This window comes from Trachurus japonicus, chromosome 22 (assembly GCF_045865225.1).
Source record: "Trachurus japonicus isolate A0001 chromosome 22, Traja_1.0".
Lineage (NCBI taxonomy): Eukaryota > Metazoa > Chordata > Actinopteri > Carangiformes > Carangidae > Trachurus > Trachurus japonicus.
The window spans coordinates 18,759,594-18,775,863 of record NC_140928.1 but is presented as its reverse complement, the minus strand read 5'-3'; the positions used below and the strand labels follow the sequence as shown (position 1 = coordinate 18,775,863).

Sequence of the window (16,270 nt, the reverse complement as noted above, 5' to 3'; positions counted from 1 at the left end):
TAGAAACTATAGTACAATGTTTATTGAAAAGCTTCACTAATAATTAAAAATGACACATACAAAAACCAAAATAACAAAGACATCCTCATGTCAGTGTGCAAATAAGTTTTATACAGACAGAAACGCTTCCAATATGAGGCTACGCCTCTAGATAAATTATTTAAATAGCATATATCTACACAAATGAAATAACCTCAACATAAAACAAACATAATAATTTATCAAAAAATGCACAGGAAATACATATAGCACAACATAGTCAAGACAACATCTCTTAAATCCTTTACGTTCCTGTTCGGGCTTCTTTTGCTACAAAAATATCTTATATACAGCATATAAATGATACTAAAGTCTTGCTTTATAAAAAAAAAAAAAAGAAGCCAACCAATTTGTACTCTGTTGCTAAAAAAAAGTGATTCTTGTGTATTGCTGGTCTCAATACAAAAAGAATTAATGAGGTAATATTTGTACATAAAGGGTTTCCTTTGATTTTCCCTTGTCAGAAATGTACACAAAAGCTCAGGCACACCAGTCATGCACACTGTGCAGAAGCAGAATATTTGAAGATACTGGAAATTATGCCTATCTTTCACTTTTTTTTCACTGTTTTGGTCTGATGACTTCAGTTAATTGGAGTAGGTTGCTTACAACATTTTAAGATACTGTAGTAAGATGCAAAGATGAGAGAGATCTAAAGCCTCTATGATGATTAAGTAAATACAAACAGCCATATGTAACATTGGTTAACTAATGACAGGATATAGACTGGCCCTCGCTGTTTACGTCCCTTGTCAGCAAAGATTAGAGATATTGACATTATAATTGCTAATAATTACTGTTCCAAAGCAGTGTGCAGCCTGTCTGCTTTGTGGCCCTGTGCTGTCCTGAATTTTGTGCTCTCCTTGTTTCTTCTAGTGCTCTTTCCTGAGAAGACGAATATTTTAGGCCAGCCCTAAGCCTCAGCTAAGACCTTGTATTATATAGGTCTGCCTGAACGTGGGGTAAGGGGTTATCAAAATATTTTAAAATCAATGTTGACTTGGTTGTCTTCATAACTATGCTTGTTGGGTGGCAGTCATGCAAAAACACACAAACAACATTCACTCTCTTTGATAGTAACAGTCAGTCCATACTGTCCATGGTCCCTCAACAGTTCCTTCAAGGGGCATATTTACCCCAGCCTAAGAAAGTTCTCCAACTGCTTTCTTCATACTGAAACAAGCATTTTTGAGTCCACAGCAGATGTATATTAATGCTCAAAAGTAGAAAAATAATAAAAATAATAATAATAAAAAAACTCTTTGGTCCCTCATCCACAGAGGAATACCGCCAACCGACAGGTGTGCAAAGCAATAAAATTTGGCCCTCTTTCAATGCAGATCAGAGCAACAAGGTGAGAGGGCCAATGTCTTCTGAGCAGAGCTGCGCTCACAATTTGAGTTTGGTGCAGTGGTGCAGAATCATCATTGAACTTTTAATTTGGCTTTAAGTCCTGAGGTCAGTTTACCTCACGTTAGTTCACTTGGCCGTCATTCCTCCGATGTGCATTTCTCAAAGGAAAAAGTCAAAGATATCGATCCAGGCGCCATGTTATGTACTCTATGTATCTGAAAGAAACGAAGAAGAGAAAAAAATGTTACAAACTGAGTCTAGAGTGATGAAAGTGAAAGAAAGAATTTTTTTCATGTCACACCACTGATATGCTTACCTCTGCATTCATATTTGAGGTCTGAGAAGTAAACCATCTCCTGAGAGAAGACATATAAGCCTAGTCGCCCACCAGCATATGTCTTGTCGTAGATGTTTCCAGAGTCGGCCATGATCCTCTTGCCTTCATACATGACAACTCTACAAAAGAAAAGGTAAAACATGAACTCATTGCCATTTTAAAAAAGGCTGCTGTTTTGTAATTGATTGACAGAGCATGTATAAGGGGATTTCAGCTCACCTAATAAGTCCAGTCTTGGGTCTGTGGGTCAGGTGCCATCTGTAAGCAGTGAAGTCCTTCCAGCCAATGTTCTTGGGGTCGTGCCACAGAGTGCGCACCTGAAGAAGACAAACAAAGAGTTATAAATTAGGTTTAAATGACAAACAGTTCAACACTGTTTTAAATTGAATGTTAAATGTCCAACTTGAAGCCAATTAATGGATGCTCACCTGTCCTGGGGTGTCTCCGGTATGCCACAGAGCATTCCTCAGATGCTCACCAGGGCCGGTGGTGGAGTTGACCACTTTGATTGACAGGCCAGAGTAGCCCTGAGCTCTTGTGGGTGTGTGGGACCAGTAGGTCTGTGTGATCTGTTTCCACATGACTGTGTAGAAGCGTGAGCTGGATTGGTAGCCAAACACAAACCCGGCATAATCGTCATCTCTGTCTGTGTTGACGTAGAATGTTCCCCTGAAATCCACTGCACCAAACTCATCGAACCCTGAAATAAGACAGGAGGAAGACATGGTTACTACCAATACACAACAACACAAACAAACAGTATTGTAGTTAGATCACTGTCTGCATAATACGTACCAACAGCAATGCCAGGATCACAGTTGACTGTCTGCACCAGCTCCTTGCCCTGATTACGGACCACCCAGTTGGGGTCAATCTGAGAGGTACCCTTGGGGTCCAAAGGAACCATCTGGAATCTGCGAAAGTCTGTTTCGCTGATGTCAAAGTTCTCTGGACAAACGTCATCGATGTCCAGAATTTGGTCTTGGTCAAAATCATATTGGCACACATCACCACGACCATCACCTGAGAGGAGAAAATAAATATGTAGATTATAATTGCAGAGAAGATGATACTCTCTAAAAGACCATGTCCATTGATTTGTACCACATTCATCATGCCATAAGACCGACTCACCATCAGTGTCCACTTGATCAGGGTTAAAGGCCAGTCGACAGTTGTCCTTATCATCGGGAATGCCATCATTGTCATCATCGTGGTCGCAGGCATCGCCCTTGCCATCTTTGTCATGGTCTACCTGGTTGGCGTTGGCTATGTAGGGGCAGTTGTCCAAGTTGTTCTGGTGACCGTCCTCATCAATGTCCTGGTTGTTGTCACATTTGTCTCCTACGAGATCTGAGTCAGAGTCGATCTGCAAGAGAACAGAATTCCTTTACAATGAGATTTTCTCCAAAGACTGACTCTCACACTGTAAAACACTTGTCCTCGCCTCAAATAACTCTCTACACTGGTTTTTCACCAGCCTCTATGTAAGAGTTTCTTCTCTGGACATCATTTAAATCTATCCCCTTGTCTTCAGGTATGTGAGCAATGACAATGTCCCTGTTGTTACACCTCAGCAGAACAACACTTTCATATTTGTTCCAAAGGCAGATGAATACATACAAGGACAAAGAGCTTTGCATTGTTCCTCCTTCAACAATAGTATCCCATCAAATGTGTATATGTAATGGGAAGGTGAAGGGTGAAATGTGATGTTACCTGATCAGGGTTGTGCTCCAGAGGGCAGTTGTCACAGTGGTCTCCCACACCATCTCTATCAGTGTCTCTCTGGTCGACATTGTACACATAAGGACAGTTGTCATTCTCATTCAGAATACCTGTTGAGTGGAAACATACTCGTTTTAGCCTTTACAATTGTTCAAACCCCTTTCAAAGATTAGCAAAGGGAAAATTTCTTGCAGAGAATTTGGAAATATCTCTTACCATCACCATCGATGTCAACAGCACAGGCATCGCCCTCTCCGTTGTTGTCAGTATCGGTTTGATCGGTGTTGGCCTCGAACACACAGTTGTCACAGCGGTCACCAATATCATCTCTGTCTGCGTCGTACTGAGCAGGGTTGTATTCTCTTGGGCAGTTGTCCTAAATTGGTGGACAAATATCAATTCAGTTACTAAAATGGGCCATGACACAAATAAATCATGTGTACAAGAGCAAAACTTTTCTTTCAAATGCTCTTCTTTTCCCCACTTTTTCTGGAATGTGAAATTCCACAGCATGAGAGCTGGTAATTTTTACCACAACATTTTTCTTGCCCAACTTTCCAAGTCCACACTAAGAATCATGGGCAACAAGCCACCTCCTTAATTCTGGCTTTATGCTGAAATTATATTACACTATTCCTGTGCTACTGGTTTTTCACTTTAGCTCTCTGTTGGAAGAACCCAAACATGGAGACTTCACATTCCTACTGCCCAGAGGAAGCAGGGCTACGGCTGATTGCTATGTCTGGTCTCTGAGGAAAGCACCGCTTGGGGCTAAATAAAACTGCTGTAATGACTCACCCTATCATCGGGGATCCCATCATTGTCATCATCATGGTCACATTCATCACCCAGGCCATCTTTGTCATGATCTTCCTGACCAGAGTTGGGAAGGCTGGGGCAGTTATCCTATAAAGCAACAAAAGAGTGGTTAGAAAGGCAGTCATCACAGTAATGTAGTGCAGCTGGATAATAATGGCTTCTTATATGTCTGTCCATGTGGGGTCTGGGTACCTTTTTGCAGTGGTAGGTTGCGTTCTCCACACACAGCAAGTCGGTGTTGGGCCATCCATCCAGATCACTGTCCTCACCACAGATATGACCATTCCCTGCATATCCTGGCTTGCACTCACAGCGGAACATGGTCTCAGAGAAGATGCCCAAGTAGATGCAGTTTGCATTTTTATTGCAGTCGTGGCTTCCATCCTGGCAGGGGTTACGGGGTGTGCAAACCTAAAGAAAATGACAGAGGGTTAGAAAACAACCAAGCAGCTAAACCCACTGGCCACAAATACAGTGAGTAATAACTCAAACCTGTTTTTTAACTGTTGCCTGTTCCACTCCTCTTCCGAAGGGCTGAGGACCGGAGAAACGTGCAGGGCAAGGAAGACAGTTGTAGCCGGGCTGAGTGTTCTCACAGCGATGGACTCCGTTCTGAGTGTGGCAAGCATCAGGAACCTCTTTGCACTCATCAATGTCCCTGCAGATGACGCCATTGCCACGATAGCCAAGTGGACACTTGCCACACTTGAAAGAGCCATCAGAGAAGCTGATGCACTTTGCGCCAGGGAAGCATGGGCTGGACAGACAACCATCTGTTTTGACAGAGAGAATTCATACTTTAAAGGGGTGATCTGTTTGTAATGATGGCTAAGCTCTTGGATTTTTTTAATCTAACATACTTACCGATAGGACACTCTTGTTTGTTGCACACTTGAGACATAGTGGCATCACCAACACAATCCTTTCCACCATATCTGGGGACAGGGTCAGTGCAGAGACGTTTGCGGTTCTGGACTCCTCCACCACAGGTGACAGTGCAGCTGTCCCATGGTGACCAAGGTCCCCAACCTCCATTGACTAAAAAGTGAATTAAAAAACATCAATTCACCTGTATTCACACACTGAATCATATACTATACTCTGGTGGTGAAATCAAACTTACTAGGACAGGGCGACTTCTGGCAGATTTCAGTTTGACGTCCTTCTCCCTGGCAGTCCTTGCCACCCATCTGGGGTGTGGGGGAGTTGCAAAGGCGGATCCGGGTGATGACCCCTTCCCCACAGGTCACAGAGCATGATGACCAAGGAGACCAGTGACTCCAGCCGCCATCCTGTTTGACTGTGGGTAACACATCCCAAATTAATTCATCATGCTATCAAACTGAGAATATTTATCATCACAATGGTTGTGTCAAGAATACTGATTAACTTACAGCGTTTGTCACATTCCTGGGGGTAGCAGTCACGGGTCTGGACAGAGGTGCCCTCACAGTTGCTGTTGATGCGATCACAGGAGCGTCCACGCTGCTGGATGCCACGTCCACAAGTCACTGAACAATGAGTCCATTCAGACCAGGGGGACCATCCATCCTCAGCGTAGTCACTGGCTGTAGGGTGGGAGATATGAAGTTTGATTATCATTACTTCTGAGGGAAGATATAAAGAAATGAAGGAGATCATAAAAGGTATGAAATTTAAACTTACGTGTTCCACAGCGAGGGCAGCACTCTCCGTCAGGCACGGTTGCATTAGCACATGGGATCAGAGGGCAGGAGATTTTGCGACACAAAGTAACAGATTTCTGGAAATAATAAAAGAATAGTCAAATTAGTACAAGAATATCAAGTTACATAAGCAGCTGACTGGACATGGTACAGAAGAAAAAACTGTCTCCGCTGGTATTGTTCCAAGTCTAATTGCTGTGTTTCACAAAGGACAGATCTTTATCAGGGACATGACACTCCTGCTGTGTTGATAGAAAACATAATCCTCACTAACACCAAACTAATTAAATAGAACATGAGCAGCCTTCACTAGATGTTGCTCGTGGGGAATATTTCTCATGCTGTTTTGATGATAGTAGAGAAGAAGTGTTGATGGCTGTCAGTGGTTATAGTGGGAAGTGCAAACAGAAACACTATTAGCACTTAATTAAAGCAGGAATACAGGAAATTCAATGATGTCTATCATCAGCTGAGTCCTGGCTTGTCTGAAGGTTGTATTCAAGCAGGTGTGGTGACATTTACCTGACAGGTGCACTCAGTGCAGCTGTCCATGGTCCATTCATCTTGGTCCTTGTACTTGATACCGTTGTGGTAGCAGGCTCCACTGTTGAGGCTCTGTATCAGCACCGTGCTCTGCTCAGACTGGGGGGGAAAGAGAGAGGGGGCTGCTCAGGATTGAGGATGGAAAACTTTCACTTTGCCAAAGTTCCAATACAAATGAATCAGCAACTGAAGACATTGCTTGACTCTAGTGAAGCAGGGCAAACGCAACCGGCAGCCAAACATATTTGTGTATTCACATGGGTCTCATTAAGAACTTGGCTGGGGACTGCCATTACAGCGACAAGTGGCTACGCACTGGGAATGCGTTAACAGGGAAATGGAGAGGGGCGGAAAAGAGGGATCAAAAGATGACAAAGAGCAGACCCTGATGGTGCTCGGAGCTTACCACTTTCTGGAGGTCATTTGTCAGCTTTTTAACAGTCACGCCGAGTCCCTTCAGCTCCTTAAACATGCTGGCGATGTCCTCACAAGAGAAGCCACAGACAGACTGCAGATCTGAGTACAAGGGAGAAGAATCCAATAAATAACCTCAAGTCTTAATGTTTTACTACTAAGCTTCAGAACAGAGAAACAGACTCGTCTCTTTGGGCAGGAGAGGTCTCACCTTTGGTTTTGTGGCCAGTGTAATCAGTCCTAATGGCAGGGCTGGAGCCGTTGACTGGGTTGTCCAGGGTCATGACATCAGTTAAAGTAGCTGCAGGGGGAAAAGAGGAGAGAAGATAAGTTTTGTTCACCTGAGCACAAGGTGGTATCCTGCTGTCAATTTTGCATCTGAGTAAGAGCCATCAGTTAAATGTAATAGAAAGATTTAATGTATTTTTCACACTTACCTCCACTCTGGCATCCCTTATTTCTCAGTATAGCATCCAGGGTGGTCCCAAAGACAAAGCGCACATTCTGAAGGACTCCCTGAAGGAAGATAATTAAAGTTAGTGGCACTTCAAACTCGTTCACCTCTACTTTCTAATGAATTATTATGTGAGCACAAAATATGGAGAACTAAATATTATTTCTCACCCTTATACAGTAATTCAGTTTCCACGTGAGGCAATAGGGTCTTACCATAAATCTGTCTTTTCCAGCTCCCTTTGCGATCCTGAGCTTAGCGATGTCCGCCACCTCCTGGAACAGCACCTTCTGGATCGGCACGTCCAGCTCCGACACGTTGATTTCCTCACAGCCGACGTAAAGCTGCACGCGGTCGTCCTGAACGAACAGCGTGATGTTCTTCCAGTGTCCGGTGGCCAAGTCCGCATCCTCGATGGACACTCTCTGCTGGTGGTCCATGGTGGAGTAGACCACATCCAGGGTGTTGTTCTTGCCGTTGGAGATGATCTCGAACACGGGTCGGGATCCGTCGGTCCTCTCAATGGCCAAGAGGCTGCCTCTGGTTTTCTTGAACTGTTTCAGGTTGATGAGGAGGAGGAAGCCCCTCTCAGTCTGGATGGAGTCGAGCAGGTCCCTGAAGGAGCTGTCGGGGACGGGGGGGATCAGGTCTGCATTGAGGACTTTGTATGCGGGGCTGTAGGGATCTGCTCCTTTGACCAAACTCACTCCGTGGTGTCTCTTGTTTACTCGGGCCAGATCGAATAAGTCATACACACTATTATCATCTCGACTCTCTGTGGTCAAAGAAAAGAAAAGACACCGGTCAGTTAATGACAGTGTCCATGAAGATGCAGGGGGAAAAAACAAAACAAAGACACACAGGCTACAGGAGCTACACCAGTCAGAACTGTCACACATTGGTCAAAATATATAAAAAAAAAAAAAAAAAGAAAGAAAGAAAGAGAAAAAGAATATTATCGAATTTCTCTTTTATAATTATCTGCAATGAGTTTACACGTAGAAACCTTGTCCCTATGAATTATTAACTTCAGTAGACCTATATGTGAGAGCTTGGATAGTTTAAAGAATTTAAAAATCTGGTATCTATTATTAAGATTTCCATTCTCACCTGCCAGTCGTGCACCTTCACAACTCCAAAGCATCACCAGCAAAAAGATGCCACACAGCATCATCTTGAAACCTCAAACGATCCCTATTACAACCAGAGTAACAGAGTTAAACATGACTGCATCTGGTCATCAATAAATGGCAGTTGGCAATAAAATGCTACTGATAAAGAGTTTTACAAACCTTTAAAATAAAAAAAAAGAAGAAGTCCTGTGAAAATGGATTAAAAAGAAGAGGAAAGTCCTTCTTAGTTAGATTATTTATCCCGTTTCTCTTCCTTCAGCTTTTGTAGAAGATCATTAAACTGCAGTAAGTAGTTGCAAAGTCTCTCTGAGCTTCTGTCCCGGATTTATTCCGATGCTTTCACTTATTCTTCTGACTTGTCCTACCAAATACTAGTGCTATTTAAACAGTTTAAGGACATTCCTGAGGTCCCATCTGAACCAATGAGATGGCTCCAGGAGAAAGGGACGGACTTGTTTTCTTACCTCACAGCCAGTCACAGTATAACATCCGAGAGACACACACACACACACACACACACACACACACACACACACACACACACACACACACACACACACACACACACACACACACACACACACACACTCACACACACACACACACACACACACACACACACACAGAGAGAGAGAGAGAGAGAGAGAGGGGAAAAATGCATTCCTGAGCTGAATTTCCATCACCGGACAAATATTTCATACACACTCCACAGCCAAGACGTGGTCGTTTCCGGTCAAATATAAGCTTGATTATTGGTCAAATAGTTTTAATTTCATGACTGTCACATAATAAGAAAAAAAAAAAAGATTTATTTAATCTTCTTCTTTTTTTCGGTCCCCAAAAATGTGAGCCAATTGATTTAGTGGACTAGTTATACAAAACCGGTCATGAGCGGATTTGAAGGCCATATAAAACGTTAAATTGTATTCCATAGCCTACAGTCAGGTATTAACTCCATATTATATTCATGATATACAGCAGGGGACTTAACTTTATTTTGTGTTCTGGCTTTGCTATTACTAGTCTGGCCGCTAGGGGACTCATTGAGTTATGAATGTAAGTGTTAACTGGCCTGGGACAGTGTCTCTGAGTTTCTTTGTATCTGTGAAATATACAAATAAAAATAAAAAGAGCACATATACAGTAATTTTGTATAACTTTGGCTTTGCATAGGTATCATCAATTGATTACACATATGTATTATGGTAATAATAGATTAAGAGAAGTCAATAAATATAATACATCGAACTTTGTGCCATCTTATGTTACTATTAATTTTGGTTTGGAAAGATTTTAACCCAGTGATCCAACAGTGGAAGAAATGCACAGATTCTCTTTTTATTAGCCATCATCAGAAGCTTGGTTTTACAATTTAAGTTAAAAAAAAAAAAATCCTGCATTTACAACCCTGCTCATTTAAAAGTAAATTATAATCAACAAAAGATACTGAACTTTAAAACATACAACGTGTAACTACTTTTTCTGCAGATTTGACTCAAAATAATATGATAATAATGAACATATTGTAGTGTGCAGCAATTCAGTGATGTAACTAGGAAAGTAACTTCTTCATATAGTCAGAAAGTTAGGTCCAGTGACTTTCAACCTGGGAGCCGGGCCCATCAAAAGGGCCACAAGTTTGACTGGGATGAAGGAAACGTTCAGTAATCTAATAGAGAGGACGAATATACAATACTGTATAATGGAGCAACACTTGCATTGATAGCTATTTTTAATTGTCCATATTTAATAGTCTTTTGAAAAAGATGGGGACTTAAATATTTTGACTAAATTCTTTCCAAATCATGACATCACTACTCGGATGATGGTGAAGGTTTATGGCTGGACGTCTAACCTCTTACCTCTTTACTCTTTCTCTCTCTTCTTTCCCACAAAACCACCATGAAAAGTATGTGTGTGTGTGTGTGTGTGTGTGTGTGTGTGTGTATGACAGTGATAAAACTCTTCTGGACAAACAGCGGAGCAGAGAGGCGCCTACATGCTGTGATGGCTCTAAATAGATGGGTGTCCAAAAATAGGCTAGATATATGGACAAATGATATAGTACATACCACATATACCTCAAACATACCACAGGAACGCACTGGATTTTTACGGCCTGTGTGTTTCTGTGACATGTAGGATTTACAACATGTACTACTCACCTTGGTGAAACATAAGCCTACAGGAAGTGATAAGGCCATAACAATGCTTCACTACTCAAAAACACATTCAAAAGGAAAGTTTCTACAAATCTGTGTAATGGGGTGAAGTTGGACTGAGATTATCTAGTTTCATGGGAAGTCTTTTTTTTTTTTTTTTTAGATATCATGGGCAGGTGTGGTAGGAAACAGCTCTGTGGGTGTGACTGTGAGCTCACAGTGTGGGAGGTGTAACTGAGTGAGTGGAGATGGAGATGCGGAGACCTGCCAGACTTGCACTACGCTGAGCCAAAACTACAGCGGAAACAGGCCCATAGATAGGAAGTGTTTACTCTGTGTGTATTCCCTATGGCGTTTCTTTCCAACTCTGGAAGATTACGCAGACGCAACAGGGTGGGGGAGTTGATTTGAATTTCCCTGTTTTTTTTCTTACGTAAAGAAAAATAATCAACTCCTTTGGTTTATACATATGCTGTATATCATATAATATATGCTCCCGAATCATCTCCCATACTGTAGGTCATGGGTGTTTTTTGGTTAGATTTCTGAACAATCTCAAATTTTATGGTTTTATTCTATGACAAAAAAACCTCCAGTCATGATATTTAAACTTTAATGTCTCTGAAAAGACCAGTTGGATAAAATGGCTAAATGAGACTTCAGAGGTTGTGTTCATCAGTGTCATCACACCAAAACTGTTCTACTCACTAATCTTCCCTTAGGTTTTTATTAGGTTTTGCAAAACTCCTTCTTGGGAAAAAAAGACATTTAAGAGATAAGGATGCTGTTTAGCTCCGAGTGGGAAGTTTAGTGGTGGTGACGCCTAACATCAGCTTTTTACTCTGGCAATTGCATTTCGGCTTTACAATCACAGAAGTGATATTTATTTGTGAAACACATGTTGGGTGAATATAAACTCTTGTTTGTCACAGCGTTTATTTTTTGCAGTAATTCAAAATGTCCATGCAAAAAAGCCAATGGGTTTTTGTCGACAGAAACAGGGTGGTGCTTACATGCAGGTTGGCCTCAAAAAATTATATAATTTCTCTGGCTCTCTATAAGCACCGGAAAAACACTTCAAACAAGCCAATTTTTGTTTATAATATGGTTAGCATGACTAACACACAGATAAATTTAAAAAAACCTCATCTGTAGAAAACAGAAACTTGGAAACAAACTGTTGTCCATAGTCTTTGTATGAAGTCTGCTATTAACATACGTTAAGACATTTCATAATATGCATCAGATTGTCAGACAAGCTTAAACCTGCTAAGGTTCAATATTTAGACCAACAGATTGGACTTGAGATGTTGAAGCTGTCAAAAAACACAGGGAACCCAAGATAAACTTTATGGTTATTTGTTACTCCAAGCTTTCAGAGATGATGCTCAAGCACTGTTCCTACAATATGTATGAGGAGGATTCAGACACAAAAAAGGCTGCACTCAGAGATTACTGCAGATGACAACAGGCTGGCAGTCCAAACTGGCAAAAAATTATAAAGTAAAAAAAAATCGAAGGACTGACGCAGGCAGTCAGATACCAACGAGAGCAAACTCTATGGCAACAGATACAATCTCAAAAACACCAGGTAGAGCTCCACCTTGCACTGCATGTACATTGGAGAGGTGGTGAGTCATGGCATACGTCTGAGCAGGCAGGTGAAGAGATCATGTCATTATTGTGCTGTGGGTTTAAGGTGGTTGAGGCAGCTACATGAAAGACAGTTGTCAGGTATTATAACAAGACTAAATAGCCTATCTACCCAGCATGGGCTTGCAGCTGTCAGTGAGGATTTACTTTGTTTTCTGGGATTGTGTTGATTTCAGCACTTGTTTATACCACTTGTTGTGTATGCATGTCAAATGAAGTTCATCCAGCCCTTGAGCAATGAAGTGCTTTGGAATGAAATAAAACAAAGCTTCACTTATATTAGTGGTGAGGACTGCAGCTTAATATCATGAGTATTGTGGAGTTGTAATGTGCATTATCTTTGTGACAAGTGTAAATTCCATTTAAAAATGATTAAGCCGAAATAATAGAAAATGAGAGGATTATGAGTCATTCTAAATTCTAACATCTGGAAGGTAAATTTTAGCTATTTTGTAGTCTATTAGAAGTTTAATTTTTTCATTTATTAACCAGACAGACTCAAGCCAGCTTATTTTTTTTCCCCATCTTAATACTGTCACTCAAAATGACTATGACTGCATAGAAAGAGCACGCTGATCTGGAGCAACATCTGTCGATACACAGTTTATTTGACGCAGTGCATCTGTGTTGTTGTACTGACAGGTTGAAACTTAAAATCATGATCACAACTCGTCCAACACGTTTTCCACTTGCCCCTTTAGCTGTGGTTTTCAAAAAATTTATTTCAAAAAGGGGGAGATGTATGAGAAAGACAAGCGTGTAGTAACAACTTTTTGAACACATCATTCTCTAAAAAAACATGTCCAGGGGGAGAAAACTTGTGTAAATCCTGATTTATGGGAAAGAAATCTACAACAGCTTGAGAAAAAAAGGTGGAAAGAGTTGGTAGGAGGCCTATAAAGCTACTAGTCAGAAACAGAACATCGTGAGTCACTGATAAACAAGTTGGGAAGCTGCAGCCATAATTTTTATTTTGGGAACAACTGTTGAATCATGTAACTCCACTGAGATATTTGGAGAGGGAGGAGAAAAGAAAGGCCAGATCACCATCTTGATATTTACTCTGTGGGTGACATTGCAGACTATTTATTCTTTTAATCTGGGAAACAGTGAATCCTGGGAGAATCATGCTTTTGAGATGGTAATGAACCATCTTATCGGAGGAAAATCGGAAATCAAAAGATATCATCTATGAAGGGAACTGAAGGTAGTTTGTTGCCAGACTAAACTAAGTTTTTCAGCTAATACTTCCAACTGTTTTTTCTTTGCCACGTGCTGAAACACTTAAATGACTTGGACCCCACTGCCATTGTAAATCACTGATTGTAATCCATGCCTGGCCTCAGAATGATAAAAAAGGGAAATATGGATATTACCGGTGGCTTTGGAGCTGGCATAGCCTGGCCAAAAACGATGCCCTGTGAAACAGCATTATAAGAACCTGTTCTGTCGGTGGTGAAATCTAATTGTTGAAAATATTTTCCAATATTTTGCAGTTGTTCTTATACACCATAAATCAGTGTTGTCTGATATATACTAGGTATTTAGCTACATATGCAAAAATTAATTGGATTTCAGTTTCAGGCCATCTGTTATGCTGCAAGGAACCAGAGAGGGATTAGATCCTGCGGTGGCTTTTAGCTAGCTCATCTTTGGATGTATGCATGGAAGAAAATGATTAATTGGTTGCAGTGAGTCCACTCGATTCCGGCAAGTGATGTCAGAGTCTGATTATGTTGGATGGACGCTCTGAAAGCTTGTCTTCTCTTACTGTTTACAGACAGACATTAAGTCATCCATGCTGCTCCTTGCCGCCAGTTGTACAAGCAAAGAGCGCCATAGGTTTAGTGAGTGATGGCGGTAAATGCTCGCTGCTGTGCTGTGACTTTTTCTCTGCTAAATGCACACCTTTGACTAATGAGCTGACAGACTACATGCCACTCAACTGTAACAACTGTACCCAGGAATGTTAAAGGTCTTCTGACAGAGGCTTGAGACTAGAGAGTGTTTGGTTTGTGAAAGAACTGAGGCCCATCACACTGTAGTCTCAGATGACCACACAAGTGGATAATGACTTTTGGAAAGTGTATGTAAATGGTTCAACAAAACACTCGTGTACAACTTGATTTTCAAGAATAAATCCATCTTAAGACAACACAGAGGCAGTTATTTGGAGGTAGTGAAAATTACAGAAAACCCTTGAATGAGAGAAGAAATGCCAAAAATAGTGAAAATGTGCTGCAGCTGCAAGACTTTGTGTGGCTATAGCCATAGAACAAAGGATGATTATCAGCATATACAAATGTTGTTGCTAATGTGTTAGTGTAACAGAAGGTCAAGGTGCACTCACTCATCCATAAAAAAAAGAACAAACAAACCTGACTTCCAAGTGGTCATTGACCTCTTGGCACAACGGTTTGCATCGTTGCCCACCATGTGGGAGACCAGGGTTCAAACTCCACCTGGGGCAGTCCGTATCGAAACACAATAATATAATATTGGCTACATTAGCAAACATTTCCCTACTTACACACTCATGTAGCAGTTTGGATTCATATTTCTGACCACCCAATAAATCTGAATCTGACATCCCCTCTCCTTTAAGCTCTGTTTTGGTCTCTACAAACATCTGTCAAAGATATCAGGTAAAATGTTCCATACCTGCTAACTTTCACTTGCCAAAGCAAGCTGGCTAACTTTGTTGCCATAGAGGACAGTAGGTTTTTACAACAATTTTAGTATAGCAAATTCATACCAAAACATACTTAAACATAAAAGTATTTTTTGTATAGGCCTACTGAAATGTGTTTGGAGGTAAATCCTCCACACAGTCCACATGAACAAGTTCAGCAGTTCTTTTGCTGTCTTAATTGCTTCATATTTTATCTGAGACAGACTTGAACCCTAACCCATTCAGTTGCATGTAACATTTTCTGATATACGTCATCATGCTACCCCGTGGAGCTTATCTACAGCTGCAGTCAAGTGTTTAGGAGTTAGAGTTCTCTGGGAGGTATCTGGCTCCATTACAGGGTGCACCAAACCCAAGATTTCTCTGGAAATAGTTCTTAGGGAGAATCACCTCAGTATAGTTCATGTGAACTGCAGAGGTATTAGCGAGAACAGATCCCAGGCAAAGCCTTCATGCGGAGCACCATTGGAGCCTGTCTCTCCCACAATTCCACAGTAGGAAATGGTAGCTTTGTAATCCCTGGCACTGTGTGTTGACTTTCACAGAACAAAGAAGAGTTAACAGCACTATTTCATTCTCTCACATACTGTATATGTCCCATACAGATTGCTATGCGACCCTGCTTTTCTTGGCTTCTTTTCCTTAAAATTCCACCAATTTTAGGAAGTGTGCTCTCACCATGTTGACTCCTGAGGGATATAAAACTCATAGTGAAACCAACCTTTGGTGAGGACAGCCGGGTGAGGCCTCCATGCAGCCACCCCCTCAGACTTTTAACCCACCATTTACAACCCAACGCTCTACAGTCTGTGGTACAGTAGGTATGCCACTTTGCATCTTTCCCATGACATCACTGGACTCTGACGATGCGCTGGGTCTAATTCTGTCAAAATAATTTAATGGAGTTGGATACAAGCCCATACGGAGCCCTGCTGCTCAGTGCTGCTATAATACTAAACACTCCCAATGTGCTTTTTATTTGGCTCTTTACATCTATTGCACGTCTGTCCGTCCTGGGTGAGGGATCCCTCCTCTGTTGCTCACCCTGAGGTTTCTCCGATTTTTCCCTGTTAAAAGGGTTTCCATTGAGTTTTTCCTCAGTCGATGTGAGGGTCTAAGGACAGAGGATGTTGTTACGATGCCATGTAAAGCCCTTTGAGACAAACTGTTTGTAAAAACGGGCTATAAAATTGCCTTGCCTTGCCTTGCACTGAACTAAGGCAAACTGAACTAAGGGGCTCTTGACCTATTTAGTCCT

At 41.5% G+C, this 16,270-nt stretch overlaps 1 protein-coding gene across 2 annotated transcripts; it reads right to left on the bottom strand.

Annotated features, from left to right (window-relative positions):
• On the bottom strand, positions 1–8,858 carry thbs1a (thrombospondin 1a). Of its 2 annotated transcripts, none has more exons than XM_085767858.1 (22): positions 8,665–8,858; positions 8,483–8,566; positions 7,588–8,147; positions 7,356–7,434; positions 7,130–7,219; positions 6,911–7,020; positions 6,484–6,603; positions 5,942–6,038; positions 5,671–5,844; positions 5,400–5,576; positions 5,141–5,314; positions 4,769–5,049; positions 4,469–4,687; positions 4,256–4,363; positions 3,674–3,833; positions 3,449–3,567; positions 2,864–3,098; positions 2,525–2,752; positions 2,158–2,429; positions 1,949–2,046; positions 1,697–1,848; positions 1–1,597 (listed from the first exon to the last, which is right to left on the bottom strand). In XM_085767858.1, exons 2-22 carry the CDS (start codon positions 8,544–8,546, stop codon positions 1,530–1,532), a joined length of 3,585 nt encoding a protein of 1,194 aa, XP_085623984.1. In that variant the 5' UTR covers positions 8,547–8,566; positions 8,665–8,858; the 3' UTR covers positions 1–1,529. The 2 variants fall into 2 exon arrangements, with proteins under 2 accessions (XP_085623984.1, XP_085623985.1); XM_085767859.1 differs by having other exon boundaries at positions 1–1,607; positions 1,709–1,848.
• Positions 8,859–16,270: the final 7,412 nt, after the last annotated feature.

What these genes read in the sequence shown, in the direction of transcription:
- thbs1a (XM_085767858.1), bottom strand. Translation starts at nt 8,546, where the DNA reads ATGATGCTGTGTGGCATCTTTTTGCTGGTGATGCTTTGGAGTTGTGAA. An exon ending in CCAGGAATGTGACAAACGCT is followed by an intron (nt 5,577 to 5,670) that starts GTAAGTTAATCA and finishes TGTTACCCACAG; the next exon opens with TCAAACAGGATGGCGGCTGG. An exon ending in CCCAAGACTGGACTTATTAG is followed by an intron (nt 1,849 to 1,948) that starts GTGAGCTGAAAT and finishes TTTCTTTTGTAG; the next exon opens with AGTTGTCATGTATGAAGGCA.